The sequence below is a fragment of the Thunnus thynnus genome, chromosome 13 (genome assembly GCF_963924715.1).
Source record: "Thunnus thynnus chromosome 13, fThuThy2.1, whole genome shotgun sequence".
Classification (NCBI taxonomy): domain Eukaryota; kingdom Metazoa; phylum Chordata; class Actinopteri; order Scombriformes; family Scombridae; genus Thunnus; species Thunnus thynnus.
In genome coordinates, this window is record NC_089529.1 from 1,028,435 (window position 1) to 1,047,117 (window position 18,683).

At 38.7% G+C, this 18,683-nt stretch overlaps 1 protein-coding gene across 2 annotated transcripts in view; it reads left to right on the top strand.

Annotated features, from left to right (window-relative positions):
• The window catches only part of LOC137195114 (CXADR-like membrane protein), a 99,337-nt gene that overhangs the window by 75,053 nt on the left and 5,601 nt on the right, over window positions 1–18,683 (top strand). For both annotated transcript variants that reach the window (XM_067607189.1, XM_067607191.1), the window contains exons 2-6: window positions 10,467–10,624; window positions 11,974–12,172; window positions 14,575–14,742; window positions 16,709–16,831; window positions 18,277–18,418. In XM_067607189.1, coding sequence (XP_067463290.1) covers window positions 10,467–10,624; window positions 11,974–12,172; window positions 14,575–14,742; window positions 16,709–16,831; window positions 18,277–18,418 — 790 coding nt within the window. The remainder of the gene's footprint in view (window positions 1–10,466; window positions 10,625–11,973; window positions 12,173–14,574; window positions 14,743–16,708; window positions 16,832–18,276; window positions 18,419–18,683) is intronic.

The window sequence follows — 18,683 nt, forward strand, 5'->3', positions numbered from 1 at the left end:
GCTGCTGAAAAATGAAATAAATGATGAATTTAAGCATCAAACCTAATGATCCATTGGCATGAGAATCCAAATGGCTCTCATTTTATCGCTCAGTGGCAAGATCTTATTGGCTGTGCATTAGTGTGTTAGAGGTGAAGTTAGGTGCTTTTAAGCATGAGCATTTAGGGCAGTGGTTCTCAACCTTTTTTGGGCAAGTGCCCCCCTATCAATTTTCCAGGTCCCTTACCACCCCTATCACTTAAAATGTGGGCTAATTGTCTTCCCTCAGTATTAATGTTGATTATTATTCTTTGTTATAACATTAAAAAGCATGTCATTGGATTCCAAATAACAGATTTGTTTAACTAGATAGTTGGAATATCATTATCATTAGTTTCCCAGGGAGAAAAAAGCCATGTGAATTATATTTATGAGTGTTAACAAATGCAACGGTTAGAAATTTGACATTCAAATTTTAATTAGGTCTTGTTATTGATCACGAACAGCAGCCAATCAGAAAGCGGTAATTTGGTGCCGGTGCCAAACGAGAAGAATTCTTATTAATTGTTCCAATGGAAATCAAGAGCAGCCTACCAAGAAAGAAGTCTGAGACTACTGGGAAAAAAGCAGAAGGATATGTATCTATAGCTAAGGGGTTCAACAGAATATTTCCTTGTTTTGCGCCATTTTGCTGATATGATATGATTGTTGTTTTTTATGATGCTATCCAGTTGATTAAATAATCATACTTGCAACTGTCTGGCAGACAGCGTCAAATAAAATAACCAGGTCAAAGGCCCACAGGGGTTTTGGTTGGGGAGTTTGAGGGTCCTCCTCCAAGAAAATTTGATGTTATTTGACTAAAAACTACAAATTTTTACATATTTTTGGACTATTATCATTACAATATTTATTTTAAAAAATGCACTCTGTGCCATGAAAAAAGGTTATTACACAACATTGGTAGAACAGGCTTATAGTGAATGGATTTGAACTGCAATTTTCTTATCCTCCCATAGTCAGTCCTGCACTTATCAGTCCGATTCCTTACCTCTTATCAGTTCTTTTTCATTGCCAAGGAATTGTTTTTTTTATTGTTATTATCTTTTTAGAAAAATAATAAATTCAGTACAGGATTAGAATAGATTTCTAAATATGACAAAATATTGTATCTACAGAATTGTTTCTACCATCAGCAAAGTTACTATATAAAAGTCTAACAAATGGCTGTTGTTGTGCTGTGTCGCTCCCGAAATGAGATTTTAAAACTCTCTATACTGTAAAATACAGAGAGATTTATCTGGCAGTGATGGGCTTAATCAACATTGTGTGAACTCATTTTGCTAGGGCTTGAATGTAACATATGTAAAAGTTCCACATTGAGTTGGGGAAGTTTACAGCTATTTGGGTATTCATCAGGCTTAAAGTAACTGCAGTTTGTTTTTTACATCCCAATGGAATTTACATATGACTCAGGAATAAAGTATGACTACTTTATATATAGTAGTAGTAGTAGTAGTAGTAATAGTAGTAGTAATAGTATTTGTGTCTGATATGGTTTATCCACAGTTATTTCAATTATCTAGTGAAAGTTATTTTTTTATTACATCTCCTTTTCCCTCATTGAAAAATCTATCTATAAATCTGCAAATATTTTTCATTTCAAAAGCTGAACTGCTGAGCACAAGATGTTTCCTTCTTCACTGAAAAGTTGATTCTCAGTATATGTGCACTGAAGGCTTCAAGTTTGCAGTCAGATGATCACACTAGTTGTAAACAACTCCCTAGCTTAGTCAACATTATTTGGAAAGAGAGAAAAGAAAAGAAAAGGTGAACAAAGTTTAAATTATTACTCAAACTATCTATTTAAACATGCATCATAGTTTACACTTCTTGGTTCTACTGTTTTTATATTAGTTGTGTATTAGTTTCCCCCAGACACACTGTTGTTTTTTTTACAACCTGTCTGATCATCTGACTGCTTGTGTTTCTTGACCCATTGGACTTCATTATAGGGATGCTGCCATGTTTTGGATCCCTGAAATTAGTTCGGAGAGTACAGTTTTATCATAACCAATAGAAATGATGACCAAAGAAACAAGACAGGTCAAAACCTAGTATATGGCTGGACTGTGTATGGTCAATGTGTGTAATTATGGCCAGTTTGTTACAGGGATAGTCAGTGGTAGTGTCTATAATATGAATTCTTAGATATTAAATGTTCATCTGCAATTATCTGTAGTGGTCCCAGTAATATTTGTAGTGTAGCATATCACATGACATGGTTAAGTAACTTTCGAGTTTAAAAAAGGGATATAAATGAGTTGCAAGAACAATACTTTCCACTCATATCTTGGCATGTTTGAGTTGAAAGAGAACTCATCCATATGCTTACATAGGATTAGCATGCTAGGCTAACAGTCCATCAGCTGTGTGACTTTACATCCACACTGTGACATCTTTCAGAGCACACCAACACTGTAAACACACCTGTCACCTGCCCAGCATGGTGCTGTTAAACTGGAAATACTGTGGCTACACCTTGATTTTATAGTCTATGGGTTACACACAGCACAACACAGTTATCCATGCTAACTAGCTGTTAGCCGCCATGCAGGCTGGTAAAATGGATCCGTTGCGTCTCTTTGTATCCATGGGTCGGTGCTCCTGTCAATGTTGGAGCCTATATGTGAGACACATTGATCCCAGCTGATAAGTCCAGGGCTGAATTTCTTTCCCAGTACACCCCTCTCACCCCTACACAAATTCCAGCTAAAGTATATCATGTGCAAGGGCGTTGGTCGGTCAATATTTTCAATAATATCATTATGGTCTTAAGACAGGTGTTATGTATCATTGGCCAGTGTGGTATTTCTGTAGCAGTACAATTAAGATAGTTCACATGTCAAGTCAAAATATTTACAGGGCAGATGAACTGGATTTTTTTAATTATATGTATTCAAAACACCATCTGATTTTGGTGTCAGAATCAAAGAACCTGATTTTCTTGAGATGTGATTTTATTCTGACATTCTGCAATCTTACAAAGAGAAATTCATTGGAGGAGAGAGACACATATACTGTACACCAAGATGAGCCTCAGTGTGATGCCAGTCAGCAACACAACTCTACCTTCCACCTCCACAATAAACCCACAGCTGAATTATCTTGCTTACAAGTTCTTATTTTTAGGATTTTTTTTTTCTTGCATATACCCACATGCAAACCTAGGATCAAAAAGCTTCATGTCCTTCTCTGGGGGTTGTCAGAAAGTCATTGTGGGAAATATAAGACTGACTGACTGAAGTAGACGCTGAGGTAGGTTTATGAAAAGAACCCTAAAAGAACCCTAACCCTAACCCTAACAAAAAGTCAATTATCACAACATTTTATCACAAAATAGTTAGCAGACTGTGATACCACAGTGAAAATATCCATGGATGGACCTCTGCTTTATACCAGAAGAGCAGATGGATATAGTTTGTACTGTATGTGTTTATTGTGTATCATTCTTTGTAAGTCTGTGTATATGGTGGAAGGTAGAGATCACCATTGATTAAACACCCATATACAGCATAAACCTTTGGAAAGCAGAGATATTGGAACTATGATCAAACTGTAAGCCTGAAGTTTCACATTACAACTTATAGTAGAAGGTGGCTTAAATTCTTCTGATCCAATAAGATCTCTATCCAAAAGTGACTTTACACTTGTTTTATTTTCCTTTATGAGCATCTTGCAATTCCTACATTACAAACTATCTGCATAGTTTGACATTGTTGCACAGATAATACATTAAACTGGGATGTTTTTCATTCATTCAGGCTGAAGCAATAGCAATGGTAGCAAGAGATATAAAAGATGATTCATTCTGAGCACTGGTTCCCCTGCTTCTCCTCAAGTTTTCAAAGCTGCAGTCAAATGATTACATGCTTCAGGGAGCAGCTAATGTGCAGAGAAACAGGTACAGCAGGGTGGAGAGACGTCAGATAACATAACATATACATACATTATTCACTGCTTGTCAGACTACCTCCCTGTAAGCTGCAAACATTCACATCTACAACTAATTATTATTTTTAACTTTTCCTTGGAATCTCCTCTTGGAGGTTGTTTGAGTAAATGTCAGAAATGAAAACCATTTATTTGCAAGATGTACATTAATTCTTTTTATCCTTTTATGTCTCTCTCTTTGCTTTCTGACCTCTCACTCCTTTTCCACCTCTCTCAGATAGTTTGCTAGAAGTTGTCTTTAACACAAAGTTGAAAAGAGCTTATGGATTTATCTCTTTACTGTCAAACTCTCAGTTTCAGTTTAGCAAAAAGTTACACGTGGATTTGGCTGAAATTTGGTAGACAGCAACTTTTTTTATTTGTAGCCATAACTATTTGTGTGCTGCTGGGAGAGTTTGAGCTCTGCTTGTATTCCAGAGGCTGCAGATTTTTACAGTAAGTACAGCTGTTAGCATAGGCTTGTCCTCCTCATAGAGCCTTCTAATGTTGATTGTGTGTCTGGTTTCCATTTTTGGGTCATGAAGATACTTGACATTTACTTTCTGTCCCTCATAGTCCTGCGCAGTGTGGTGCAGTGTAGCAACACTCTCTGCACTGTGTTGTGAGGGAATGGTTGCCAGATCTTGGCTGACACAAAATCTTCTTGGTTGAGATGCTGCAGGCGAGTCCATGGTGCACTCTAGTTTACAGTACAGACAGTATGTGCTGTTACTGTTGGCACAGTGTAATGAAAACATCCAGGCTCTCTTGAGAATGTAGTTCATGAAGTATAGTAGGTCTTTTCATGTTTGCTGAGACACCGGCTGCAGTATATCTTCAAATTCCAATCAAAAGTGAAGAGATGACATTGTTACTGTTTGTACATACAGGATATCAGCTACAGTTCCACAGCTTGAAGATAAAAGCAAAGAAATGTGTTGTTCAGATACACTGAAAGCAACAACAAGCAACAAGTCACAGCATTTCAGTCATAACTTAGAATTGGAGCATCAAGGCAGGTTGACACATACACCCATTTAAAACTATTCAATAAATGACCAGCCTCTATTGCATTTTGGCCTTTAATGATTTTAAATGTATTGCAGTAGTGCACCAGTTAATTTCCATGCAGCTACATCAGACTCCTTATGAGAAATGTGTGGTTTGTGTGGCATTCATATCATATGTAATTGTCAATTATTTTTTCAGAACTATTAAAGCAAGAATATAAACTTTTTTCCGTCTAAGAAATTGTATCAATATGTGTCACTGCTGTTCAGCCTGTCTAACTGGGATTCCAGCCGCTGCATGAGCAGCTGGAAGACAAGCTGCTAATACAGTACCATTTCTGACCTGAAGATGTATTTCAAGGTAACCCGCTATCAAGAACAATTTTTCAGCCCACCGTTGCTATCATATTGTATTTGTGCTTTATTAGATTGTGCCCAGCAGAGAGTGACAGGAAACATGGGCAGAGATGACAGGCCACTGAGGTCATCAGCTGCATTTGAACCTTTGATGTCATGAACACACAGCACAAACCGTTGGAATCACCTTAACTGTTCTGATGGACTTTAACACTCAAGATTTTATACATGTTACACATGGTTGAGTGAGCACACACACATGTGTGTATGGGTGTATGTGTGCATTTCCAAAGAGCTCCTGCTGTACATGCATTAGTATGAATACAATCTGAGCAGACTGTGTCTCATGACAAGTCATCAGGCCACTAAATAGACTGCAAAAATAAAATAAAATAAAAAAATTGGATTCTGTTGTGCCTTAAGCTGTTTGCTGTACAGAGACAGATTTATTTTGTTTTACAGAGCTGTCTGTCATCATGTATGTTCTGCCAAAATGAAACTAATTTCACATTTCTGATTGGAAGAGTGTGCCTATGTTAAATGAGTCATCGGATCTGTCCTTGATGGACACGTGTGAGACTGTCCTCACCAGGAAAACAAGAAACAACAGAAATGTTTGGCAGATAAACTGTTGTTGTCCTGACAAACAACCTCTTGCTGTCATTGGAAAAAAAAGTCATTTCACAGTATCAGAGGCAAAGTGCTGTTGTATTGTCATGCTGCAACAAAACCTCCCAGGACAGAGGTGGATGGTTGGGTGTACAAAGCAGTCTCCTGCTTTGTGCATCCTTCTAAGTTTATGCCAAGAAAATTATCTTTCTGTGACCTTCACCAAGTAGTACGGTAGAAAACACTCATGCATTTTCTTTGAAAAGATCATATGAGTTGTTTTGAAAGGAACCTTAGATATGGGGACTTACTGCACATTTCATTCAGACAGTGAAACTAGAATGTGTACTATTTCACCTAACCATACTATACCATAAAAAAAGGAAGGCACTGTAGACGTAGGACTGAATTATCTTCTATTTCCATTCAAGGGCATAGTTGTACTTGGAAATGTGGCCTGTTTCATATTGTGAGGAAATAGTTCCAAGAACTTCATTACCCTGAAATCCTTGATGTCTGCAAAGGGGGAATGCCCACTGTCTTCTTGCCTGATGGGGTTAGCAGCAATCACTGATGAATCTAACTCTCTGGACAGATTGTTCACCCACTGCTGTTTCTCAGAGAGAGAGAAGAATCGCTTTAGGGTGTGCATATCAGACTTTAACATTTAATTTTACATTTTAGATAAACCTTTGTCGAATGCAAAGACCCAGGAAATCAGTTTCTGGGCCTTTGGCTCTGCTTCCATCCTGACCAGGCAGTAGAGACATTATAGAGATGCACGTTTCACTTCATTTTAAGTTTAGCATGACTAATATCAGCAACTAATAACCACACTATCAAATTACAGAACAATAGCCAATGAAATAATAGCTGATAGTGATATTTATGTGGCTGAAGACATGGTTTAAACATCCTATCAAATACATGCTGCAGAATATGCTGAGATTTTTTAATTAGAATCTATAATTTGCTTTTGTTCTTAGTTTAAGCCATTATATGTATTTAGTACTTCTATTGTAGTTTATAGTGATGTAGTAACCATGGATTACTGAAGCTTCTGGTTAGATCAGCAATCTTTTATACATGTATTAGCCGGAAAGCTGCCTGAGATCCTCAGGCAAGAGTCTCAGCCATGCAGAGTCCAGGTTAAACTCAAAGAACAATAATGTTTGTGTTGGAATTTGCAATGTGTGGCATGAGAGGATGTGTCTAACCCTATCCCTTAAACATGAAATGCCTTCCCTTATCCTTTACCCTAGCCATGAAACAACCAGAGTTCTAAACCTCAGTTACCGGTTGTTATGGAAAGCCTTTAGAATGTGTTTTTCGTAGTCCATCTTATATTTTCTTGTACAAGTTAAACAGTGAGTTTCACATGTGCTCAGCTCAACTCTTCAGGGCTCACTGTCTGTCTATACTGCTATTGATTTGATGGGTTATTTATCATTACTACTTGCAATTATTTAATCAGACAACAAACAGCAGGATAACAATAACCAGATTGATTGTAAGAGCTAAAATTACAGCTGAAATATAACGCAAGCATGAAAGAGAGAAAGGCACTTAATTTAGTTGATGCTTCTTTTAATAAAAGAATGCATCACCACCCAACAAGAGGAAGAAGAAAGAAACAATTAGGAGATCTTGGAGAAGTGAGCTTGGAGGCTGGAGTTTGTCCTCCTTTCCTTTTTTATTTTTCTATTTTAAGTGTTTTTCCATAGATCAGAGCTTTCTGTGGTACCAACCCCAGAGCAGGCGATGTGCTGACTTGCATATGAGCAAGCAGGCAGGAAGGCGATGTGACTTTCGACAGTTTGAAGGGTAACTGGGTCCGTGCTGCGTCCCACCGGCTCCCAGTGCTACTATAATTGGTCCAGTGAGAAGTCTACTGGGAGGAGCAGGAGTAAGTTTACTGGAGCACAGCTCACTCCAGGGCTTCTTCACAGAAACAAAGCTCTCAATGCCTCTTTTCAGTGAGCCTCCCCACCAGCCAACAGGCTCCAGACCTTTTGTGGCGATAATCGCTCACAGACAGGAGTGTGCCTGCATATGTGCCACATGCATGCACACACAGAGACACACACAGCATAAATATACAAAAAAAAATGCACTCAGTGGCATTGTATTCATAAAAATGCACACACATAGCTCATTCTGGACACATGCCTGTTTGAAATTACCCATATACAGTATGTTCTACAGCAAATGGACATATTCCTAGATGTCATGCATGTTCAACACTTGACCTCACCACCACACACACATACAATTGCATGTTGGTACACACAAACATAGACCTGCATATTCTATAGCTAAGACACAAACAGTCAAAACAGAAATATACAAAAACATCAAATATGTACAAGTTCTGTAGGTGAAACACACCAACTGTACACACACTTGCAGAACACATATTCATTCATCATCTGCTGAGGATCACACACACACACACACACACACACACACACACACAGAGAGAGGCACTGGCACACAGTAAAACTGGAATACATTATTAACACTATTGTGGAGGAATGCTGATCAATGGTCAATTCATCAGGTAGAACAAAGTTTCCAGAAGCCTTGATGTCTTATACTGAGAATATTTATTGAACACTTGGCCAAGCAGAGAACAGAAACAGTAAACATCAAGGTGTTCTGCACTAAGATACTGTCTCTTCCTGTTCTGCCCTCTGAAAGTCAGACTTTTGGTCTTTAACCCCAACAGATCAGCCTACAATATGAAAGATTAGTCTATTGGTTCATTTAGTTTCTAAACAAGGAACTGCACTTTGCCCATGAGTCTATGCATTCACCTATCTGTGTTGTCAAGGGATTCTCAAGCAATCTCCCTGACCTTGGTTACCAGGACAATGGCGGTTCACTCTTTAACAGAGTGGCTCCTGCTTTCCCCAAACAGCCAGACGGTTACTCTGAGTTTCAAGGACAGGAGAGAATGTTTCCTTCTGCTTAAGAAATGTAGTGTGACCTCAAGGCCCATGCTTGACCCAGTGTAACCCACTTTGTATCCCCTAAAGTAAGATTTTTCCATAACAAACACAACACAGTGCCAGTTTATACTCAAGCACATGCACACACTCTGAGGCTATCCACACACACAGACGCACACATTTTCTGTTCTATTTTTGCATGCCAGGCACAAATGTGTCCGGCTAGCAGGACATCACAGTCCATACAGTTGATCAGTGTCCAAAGAAAGATAAATGAATAAAAGAGGAAACAACTGGCAGCTCAGGCTTTCATCCTCAGCCTCTTGGTAATTCTACCCCAGTCAGCAGTGCCAGTATCACTCTGTGTCCTGCTGTGGTTGGTAAGCTGATATCCCCTCTGGATCTTACCCATTGTGCTATGTATCCTCTTTGTTTTAGGCTTATTATTAGTGTAACCTGGTGTGGACTGTGGGGTTCTGTGTGTATGTGTGTGTGTGTATGTGTGTGTGTACCAATGGTGACTCTGTGAGGTATTTATGGTTGAAAGTTGATATGTAATATAAGTGGGTTTAACTGTATCTGTTGTGTGGTGGCACTTCACAGAAACTATTTACCATAGGTGAAATGTCCTCCATTCTCATCCACATTGGTTTAATCCCCCTAACTATGCATTTACTGGGTCACCCTGTGATTGGATTTGATCATTTCATTCAAGCTCTTGCTGCTGACCCATGCTATAACTAAAAAAATCTGTGACATAATCAAATACCTCATTTTTCAACATTCAGTTTACAGAAATCATGATGTTACTTGAAAACAATCCATCCAGAAAACAATGTTTCTTATATCTGCTGTCTGGCATGGCATAGCTCATATGTCATTTCCTATACAATTGTACTATAACTGTATTGATTAGGTTGGTGTTTGTCTTGACATGTAAAAATGAATCGCATGGAAACTTCAGAAAGACCAAGCTTGTTTGTAATGAGAAATACAATTTATGTGGACCGTATTGGATTTAAGTCACCATTGAATATCAGTGGAAAAGCATAGATTGTCATGACAATGATTCACCATTTCTTTAAAATGTGTGTTTGTGAAAAAAGAGAAAATGCTATTACTTGCTGCAGAATTACTATGAAATCGCCAGCAGACAGAAGCAAATTCTGCCGTCACATGCTGCTCATGAGCTCTGTAAATCTGTTTACATCAGTGCCTGACACCACTTCCATTCACTGTTCCATTTGTCCCTACAGACAGGCCTCTGTCCATGTAAAGTGACTGTTAATATTTAGTCATTTGTTATGATGAATTCATACGGGATGTGAGGTACTTTTCATTTTAACCACCTAATGTGAAGGTAATATTGTTGGAAAGTGACATTGCTGTGGGCAAATCATCCACACATTTAGCCTGTGAAATGCTAAAACTAAAATAAAGCCCCCTGCCACCTTCACTTGTGTTTGTCTTTCAGTAGTTCAGTGTCTGAATCACACCTGGAGCTGTACTACTCTATCAATATTTAATATCTTATGCAGTAATCTTGAACTGGTCTGTCTCTCTACAGTCCTGCTGGGTGTGCTGACAACATGCGCCCAGACGGAGATGAAGAGGGTTGTTGGAGACAATGCCACGCTTCCCTGCCACCATCAGTTCTGGGTGGGTGATGACCCCACGCTGGACATTGAGTGGCTACTTCTCAAGCCAACCAATAAGAAGAGAGTGGTGAGTGTTGCTCCATGCAAGAGGGTAAATGTTTATTCAGGATAGAACACTAGAGAACATGGTCTTATTTGTTTATGTAATTACCATAAACAGACAAGACCATGGCCAAAAAGACTGCAATCTCTAGTGGAGTCTTCAGTTTTACATTTTGAAGCACCAGATCAAGTTTGTATGTACGTGGCATGAGAATCAACACTGCCCTGCGAAGCTAAAACGCAGTTCTACATATGTGGTCAAAATTGAAACTGACATTTTGAAATCTGTTTTACCACATAAAGAATCATTACATCATACACGTGTATAATTTCCTTGAAAATAGCATGTGAAATTTGCATTTACAGAGCCAAAAACCAAACCATACAGCTGGAGTTTCAGTCTGGTTTTGTTAATCTAAACAACCCTCCACCACACTACATTCTGTCACAGAGGAACAGCTAAGTGGTGAGATAGCCTTGGCTTGCCTTAGCTAAAGCTAAAACTAAATTAATGTATTGATTGTTTCCTGCCTGTTATCAGTAGTTGAAATATATCTATTTTGATAAACCAACTTCTCGGTTATTCAGTTTGTTATCCTACATAACTAAATAGGCAGTAGCTGACTCCAGTCATGATGGAGGAAGGCATACATACTACTTCATATTCAAAAGTTTCATTGGGTTTTTGAACATTTACATACAACTTCAAAGCCCCTAGTTCCCAGCTCACACCCAGTCCCCTGGAGGATGGGCAAACACACACAAACATGAACTCACAAGCAGGACATACAGGAATCTTCTGGACGTTCTAATATAAATTAAAATTATCACTAAATGAAATATACATGTACAATATAAATATCTGTTGCACAGTTTGTCAGCCAGTCTGAAGATGTACTGCCTCTGTAGGAGGTACTGTTATCTGCCTTTGTATAGCAGAACCAAATTTTAGGGACTTACCAACTCTGTTCAAGGACAGCAAGACCTCACATAGACAGCAAAACTGTGCAAAGCATATTGTAACTCATCCATAATATATTGTACATCAAATTGCAAATACATTTAGAATTTAGTGATTCAAGTTTTACTTGTAACACATCTGCTCAGGCATTCTGAAAAGATAAGATGCAAAAAATAATTATTAGACAAAATGAGCATAGATATACAGGGGATTGGAAGGGGTCATGTTTTCTAAAGTAAAAATGTACAGTCTGTATACATTATCTTTACCCATGTTCTATCTGGCTGTGTACTCTGTATGAGTTTAATTACTAGTTGGCAGAAAATTTCATTTTGAAATAGATCCTTGTTGTTGCATTTTCTACCTTGTTTACCCCATCACAACCCACCCACCTGTTTCACTTCCCTCACCAGGTGATCACTTATTTCGCTGGACGGGTTTTTGACCCCAATGAAGAAGAGCGTGGCCGCGTGGCTTTCGCTGGAGAGTACTTGAAAGGTGATGCCTCTCTGCTGATCAGTGACTTGTCTCTGATAGACTCAGGAGAGTACAGCTGCAAAGTCAAGACTGGTGCACAATACCACTGGAGCACCATCAGCCTCATAGTGCTGGGTAAGTGCACATTGGTTCAATAAGAGAAACCACAGAGAGAGAGGACTCATGAGAACACTGTGCACATGGAAGCGCCATGAAACCCCAAAGCTCTTAGCACTTGAGCTGTCATTAAATGTAGACCATAGTGTGTGTTTGAAAATTCAGTCCAGTAATATATAGGAGATTATTTTAATGCAGGGGGATCTCCTCAACTTACTATGTATTGGCAGAATATGCAAGAGCAAACAGGGATGAATTGTTTTTCTCATGCTCTGTGATTGTCTTGTCTTGTGTTAAGTCGATAAATATGTAAAAGTTAAGAATGTATAATTTCCTATTTCTACATATTCCTGATCAAAAACCATCACTCTTTAGGCATATGACATGCTCGCTATGCATTTCATTAAAAGGGCCAGAGTGCAGAGTTGGCTCAACAAAGTGTTTAAAATTCAGTTAGAAGACCCCCTCATCAATTAGCTGACTCTGATTGCTTATACAATCTGTTGGTATTAAATCTGTAAAGGAAAACAGCACATCTATAATGCATACAGATCCATAAGAAGAGCAAACACCTCTTTACTATCCAATACATCACTGACATAAACAAACCCCAGCAGTAACCCTTTTTAAATTATGTATTGCTTTCTCTTCCAGTCTACTGAAGCCACTCCATTTCCCAGAGGCAGCTGGACATTCACACATTAAGCATCGAGTCACTTATTAAAGCAGTGCAACTCCATTCTTTACTCCATCATAGTGATCCTCAGATCTCACATAATAATTGTACACCAGTTTCTCTTCATTTCTAGCTTTATACCAGATGTCAAGCATGCTTCTTGTTTACTAAGCCCCACTCTCCTCATCCTCCTTTCTCACTAAACAAACCCTGTGGTCTAGAGATAACACCTGTAGAATATGAAATCGACCAGCCTCACATTTCCTGGAATATGTATCACCAGTACAGTCTGTTAGTATAAGATTTTATATATAATTTTTATACATTATTTTCAGCCTCTGCCTCAGAAAGTCTGCTTCCTGTTTATTAGACATGATTCATACACTTACAGTGGTGGTAACTGCTGTGTCGGTTGGATTACCATCAGGCTATGCTGAGCAGTGACGCAGGTGACAGCCAGTGAAATCACTACACTGATTGAATGTTGGAAATGCCACAGTGGGTTTTCATGTCCATGGGCAAATGCAGTGTAGCGGTTTGAAGATATGACAGCGTGTCAAAGAAGGCTATATTTGCCTACAGAACTGTACTTTGAGAAGGAGAGGGTGGTGGTCTCCTCCTCAATCAACCAAGAGGACACATAACTTCAAGATCCAAATGGTAGATTGCAGATCTTACCATATCATAATATTCCTACAATGAAGACACCCTCCCTGAATCACTGGCGAGTGAAGCTCTCCTTCAGCATGTGTTTTTTATATTTCATCCATTCATTAGCTTGCAACGCTAATACAATACATAGGCCATTGTGTATCCTTGCAAAACATGACACACATGGAGACCAACAATTGACACAGCCAAAGGGAGAAAGAGCAATTTTAATTTATTTTAATCAATTACTTTTGGAAAAGGCTAAACCTAAACCTGCACCAAACTTTACACTGTAGCAATACATATGCCTGAACAGAAGCACAACTCATAACATTTTCCAGATGAGACCTTATTTGAGTACAAGGAGCACTCACATTATCCCTAAAAGACACTTCTACCTTCTGCCTACTATCCTGTAAAGTTAAACCAATTCAACGTCAAATGATGTCTGTTAACTTTGAAGGTCTTCCAGTACCTAAGTAAGAACTGTTCATCTGACACACATATGGCCAGTCATCTTACAAAAATAGCATGGTACTGCAAGAACTGGCATGGCAATTTGGTCACTGCCATGATGCTACAATTCCATTGTAATCCCATGGTACACCATGGAACTGTACCATCATGGTACTGACCAAATTACTATGCCTCTGGTACAACAGTTACACTAAACATTTCTGAAGTCACCAAGTGACTTGGGAATTATCTTCTATCTTCCTCTGATACTGTTCATTAACACAAATCAGATCTGCATCATCACTCCAACATATTCAACTTTTTGGCTAAAGCACCGTATAGCTCCTTCTGTAGTCACCTACCTAAGTGCTGATAAATCCTAAGCATCCAATACTTCCCTGAGGAGACATCCACCTAAAGCTCTACTTTGCTGGTCTGCAGCTGCTAACTGACAGAATGTTCTTTTGTCTCAAAAATTAACATTGGTAATATTGATAATGGACCATCAATGCCTATCTGTAACTGGCTGATGTACAGTCTGACTGTTTTACTTTGATGTGTCTACTTTGATGTGATTATATGTCTACAATGAGGAACGAACCCATATATTTGTTTATGTCTGATTGTCTATCCACAGAGAAGCCTTCCAAGCCGCGGTGCTGGATGGAGGGAAAACTGTTAGAGGGCGGTGATGTTAAGATGAGCTGCAAGTCCGCTGATGGCTCTGATCCCATCCACTACAAATGGGAGAGGGTGCTGGACAAGGGCAAGTACATTGGCAAGCTGCCTCCACTAGCCCTGATAGGTATGTCCACTCTAATACTGTTGGAGTATGTGCCTGCCTGTCAGATATACCGAGATTTCTACTTAGATACCAAGTTTAAGGTTAAAATCCAATACAAACAAGGCACTACAGCTAGGAAGTGATTTGGACAGATTTGTAGCAGTGATGGTGTTTTGATTTATCAGCTGGGTGTCTCTCTTTATCAGCTCTATAAGCAAAATACTTTTTGTCATTCTGCTCAGGTGGACAGAGATTCAGTTCAACAAATGCTGGACCGTGTTGTCATGCCTCAGCTCTTTGCCTTTATTTCTTTTTGCGCTGACTTCTGTAGTTTGCTGTCATAAGCTAGACAGAGGTTCTGTCTATTCCAATTCATCTTTGTCCTCTCCTTCCTCCTTCCGCCTCTGCTTCTTCTGACCACCCTCATACAAGACCTCAGAAATGGACAACAAAATCAGTTTCACCTTGCATAAAGCATTTGGCAAAAGCATGTATCTTTAAAGTGGAAATAGACAACTTTTTTGCTTTAACTTATCATAATGAAGTAAATGTTGATTGCACAATATAATGGTTATAGAATAATGACACAATCTGCGTTTAGATTGGTTCCCTACAAGCCTTGCTTTCACTATTTCATTCTGTCTGCCACTGGGTATGATCTCCCAGGAAAATGAAGGCTCAATTTACGGCACAAAGGAAGTGCATCGTCCATTGTTCAATCAAAAAAGGAAGAGGATGGTGCTTTTGTTTTCCCCGGTAGGTTAATAATTTGTGAGGTGGCCAACCTCTTTCTATTGTCTTATTGCTATATTGCACAGGCAAATCTGATGACACACTACTTATATCTGCGTACGCTATGTTTTAGTTGTATACTACCTGAATAAACTTCTCTGTTGATTTATACAGGGCTTTCTTCCCGTTAGTTACCACAGCTAATGGGAAGAAAGCCCTCTAGAATTCAGTTTGCTAAGCTACCAGCCCTACAGCCACAGAACACTGCATCGGTATCTAGACAGGCTGGATGTCAGGCTGATCTGCTTGTTCATATGGAAATCATATGAACAAATATATATAATAATGAATGAATGAATGAATGAATGAATAAATAAATAAATGACTAAATAAATAAGTTATAAGGAAAACCAGACATCCTTCACCTCAGCAATGCTCTCCAGCTCCTCCTGGATCCAAAAACGCTCCCAGGCCAGAAGAGATATGTAGTCTCTCCAGCGTCAACCTAGGTCTGCCCTGGGTCTCTTACCTGGAACACCTCCAGAGGGAGGCATTCAGGTGGCATCCTAATCAGGTGCCCAAATCACCTCAGCTGGCTCCTTTTGATGTGAAGGAGCAGTGGCTTTACTCCGAGCTCCCCTGGATTCTTTCATTTTGTAAAAATATAAAAATGCTACCAACCCAATTCACTTTTTTCAACACATACTAAAAGTTTCTTTCTGCTTTCATGTCTCATTATAGACTAAATGAATGAACAAACTCATGCTTTGCTCCTAATGTTTTCTTCTAACGTTACTCCCCCCTCCGCCCTGATGCCACCCCAGGCTGTAGTTACTTGCTTGTGTGAAGCAATAATGTTACTCAAACTATGTTATTACTATGCAATGCACATCATTACAATAGCTTTTGCCTGTATCCCAAAATCAGTATAAAATTGTGACAATTTCAGTTTACCTCTTCCGTGAACATGCTTCTTCTTTCTTTTTTCCAAAGTGGTGTAGGTCATTTCCTCACAGGGCTAGTCTCTGAGGAAAATGGAAAGTGATTCAGTTGTCTTTGCGACATTGGCGCAGACAATAATACCACTTGGAAATGCTAGGGAGGGAAAGTTGAGAAGTTGTCTGTTTCCACTTGAAAAAAAAAACAACTGTCATATCTGTAAGCTCAAGTGTACAAACATTTTAACAACACAAATCTAATCTTAAATTTACACCACAATCAAAAACAACAGTACAGTTGTATGTCCTTTTTTCAGATTTGAAAAACCCAGAGATTGTGACACTGAGGAACTTGACCAAGGACAGTACTGGTGTGTATAAATGCACAGCCAGCAATGATGTGGGAGAAGAGAGCTGCACAGTGGAGGTCAAGATGCACTGTAAGTAGACAACACTCACTGAACACTGAACATTGAAGGGCCAAAAAATCTGCAACTTTTAATTTAGAAGATGAGGTTGATTGCTCATATGTTCCTTTCTCACAGTTTCTGTCCCAATATTTGCACCCACAAATTATTTTCACACACTCCTGCCCATAATCCCACAGTGAAACATTAATTTAACTTGATTTACATAATAAACATTTCACTTTGATATGTGGCTGACCACAAACAATGCTTTGGACTTTGGACAGTATTAAAAATAACTTAAATACATTGGTGTCCCATTTTGCTACAGTCATACTTCCATGGAAACTTAAAAGATAAGGCTGATTATTAATATTGTTTTTCTTTTTGAAAGCCCATGAAAAGACCAAAATCAATATTGTCATAGTTAGTCTGTCAGTACTTCCTAACTTCTCTACCCTGCCTGTGTCGCTAAGTCCCTAGAACATTGGTTCCAACTGATGATGTAAATCTTTAAGAATAGCTTACAAATACAATACATTTTTTTAAAAGGTTCAGTAATTTCCTAAAACAGCTGGTCACTGTAGTTTTCACAAATGTTACTGGAACAGGAGGAAATGGTGCATTTGTTGGGGACTATTTTCAGCAGAGTAATCTAAATTTGGTGCTTGAGTATTTCTGGCAGCAGGTCGGTGTGTGTGGGTCAAAATAAACTACAGTGTGTGTGTTCATGGTAGTGCAGGGGTGTGGCTCACCAATGTGTTTTTAATACTTTAAGGACAACAATGGAGCATATGGCCCATCCTGTTTTATGAAATTTGTTGACAATAAGAAAAAAGGATATTCACCCAATTCATCCTTTAAACTGTCCTCCAGTAGTCTTGACTGTATGAACATGTGATAATTGAAAATTATCCAAAACATGAACAATGAACACAACTACATTAATAATGGTGGAGTAATAATACTTAAATAATGTTGCAGTGGTAAAACTGACAGCACTGAACAGAGCCTAATATCCAAAATGGTGCTGGATGTAAAATCCAAAATGTTTCTGGATAGATCGCATTTTTCACCAGCACATTTTACCAATGCAAATCTTTTGTACACTGTGGGCTTCACTTGCTTCTCTACTGTAGTAAAGTTCTATTACTCCCATGTGAGTTTACCACAAGTTACACAATGCCAAACCTCAAGACCCGTAAAGGCAGGATTCTAGAAAACAAAGTACCTGCAAATATAATAACTCATGTACAGTAAGACTTTTGGGACAACTTGTGGAAACTCTAAAGTGTTGAGGTTGTAGTATTCACAGTTAGAATAGTGAAAGCATCATTTGTAATTATTTTACAGATTAATATCCTTAAATAAAAATATCACAATGGAAACTGTGTTTAGTGTCATTTTTACCTTTAATCTCAATATCAGCATACTCTTTCTTACATAACTGTGTGTGTTTTGTACTTTTGTGTGTACAGATGTAAGGGGAATGGGTGTGGTAGCGGGGGCAGTGGTTGGTGTATCCTTCGGTGTCCTTCTCATTATCCTCATCATCTGGTTGGTGTTTCGCAAAAAGGAGATGAAGAAATATGAAGAAGAAGAGACTCCAAATGAAATCAGGTTTGAATGAAGAGAAGCTTTCTCTACCAGTCATAACCACACATGTTGTCATAGCCACAACATGAATTTTCACATTCTTATGATTAAGAATGGAGAATGGCGATGTTTGTTGCCATATACAAGAGCATCCTCAGAGGTAACATAGCATAAGACACCTGAAGCTGTACAGTTGAGTGAATCTCGATGTTGATCTCTTTTTTTAACCGTTCATTGTCAGTCTTACAATGTTATAGGAATACTACGCTAAATTGGTGGATTGGTAAGT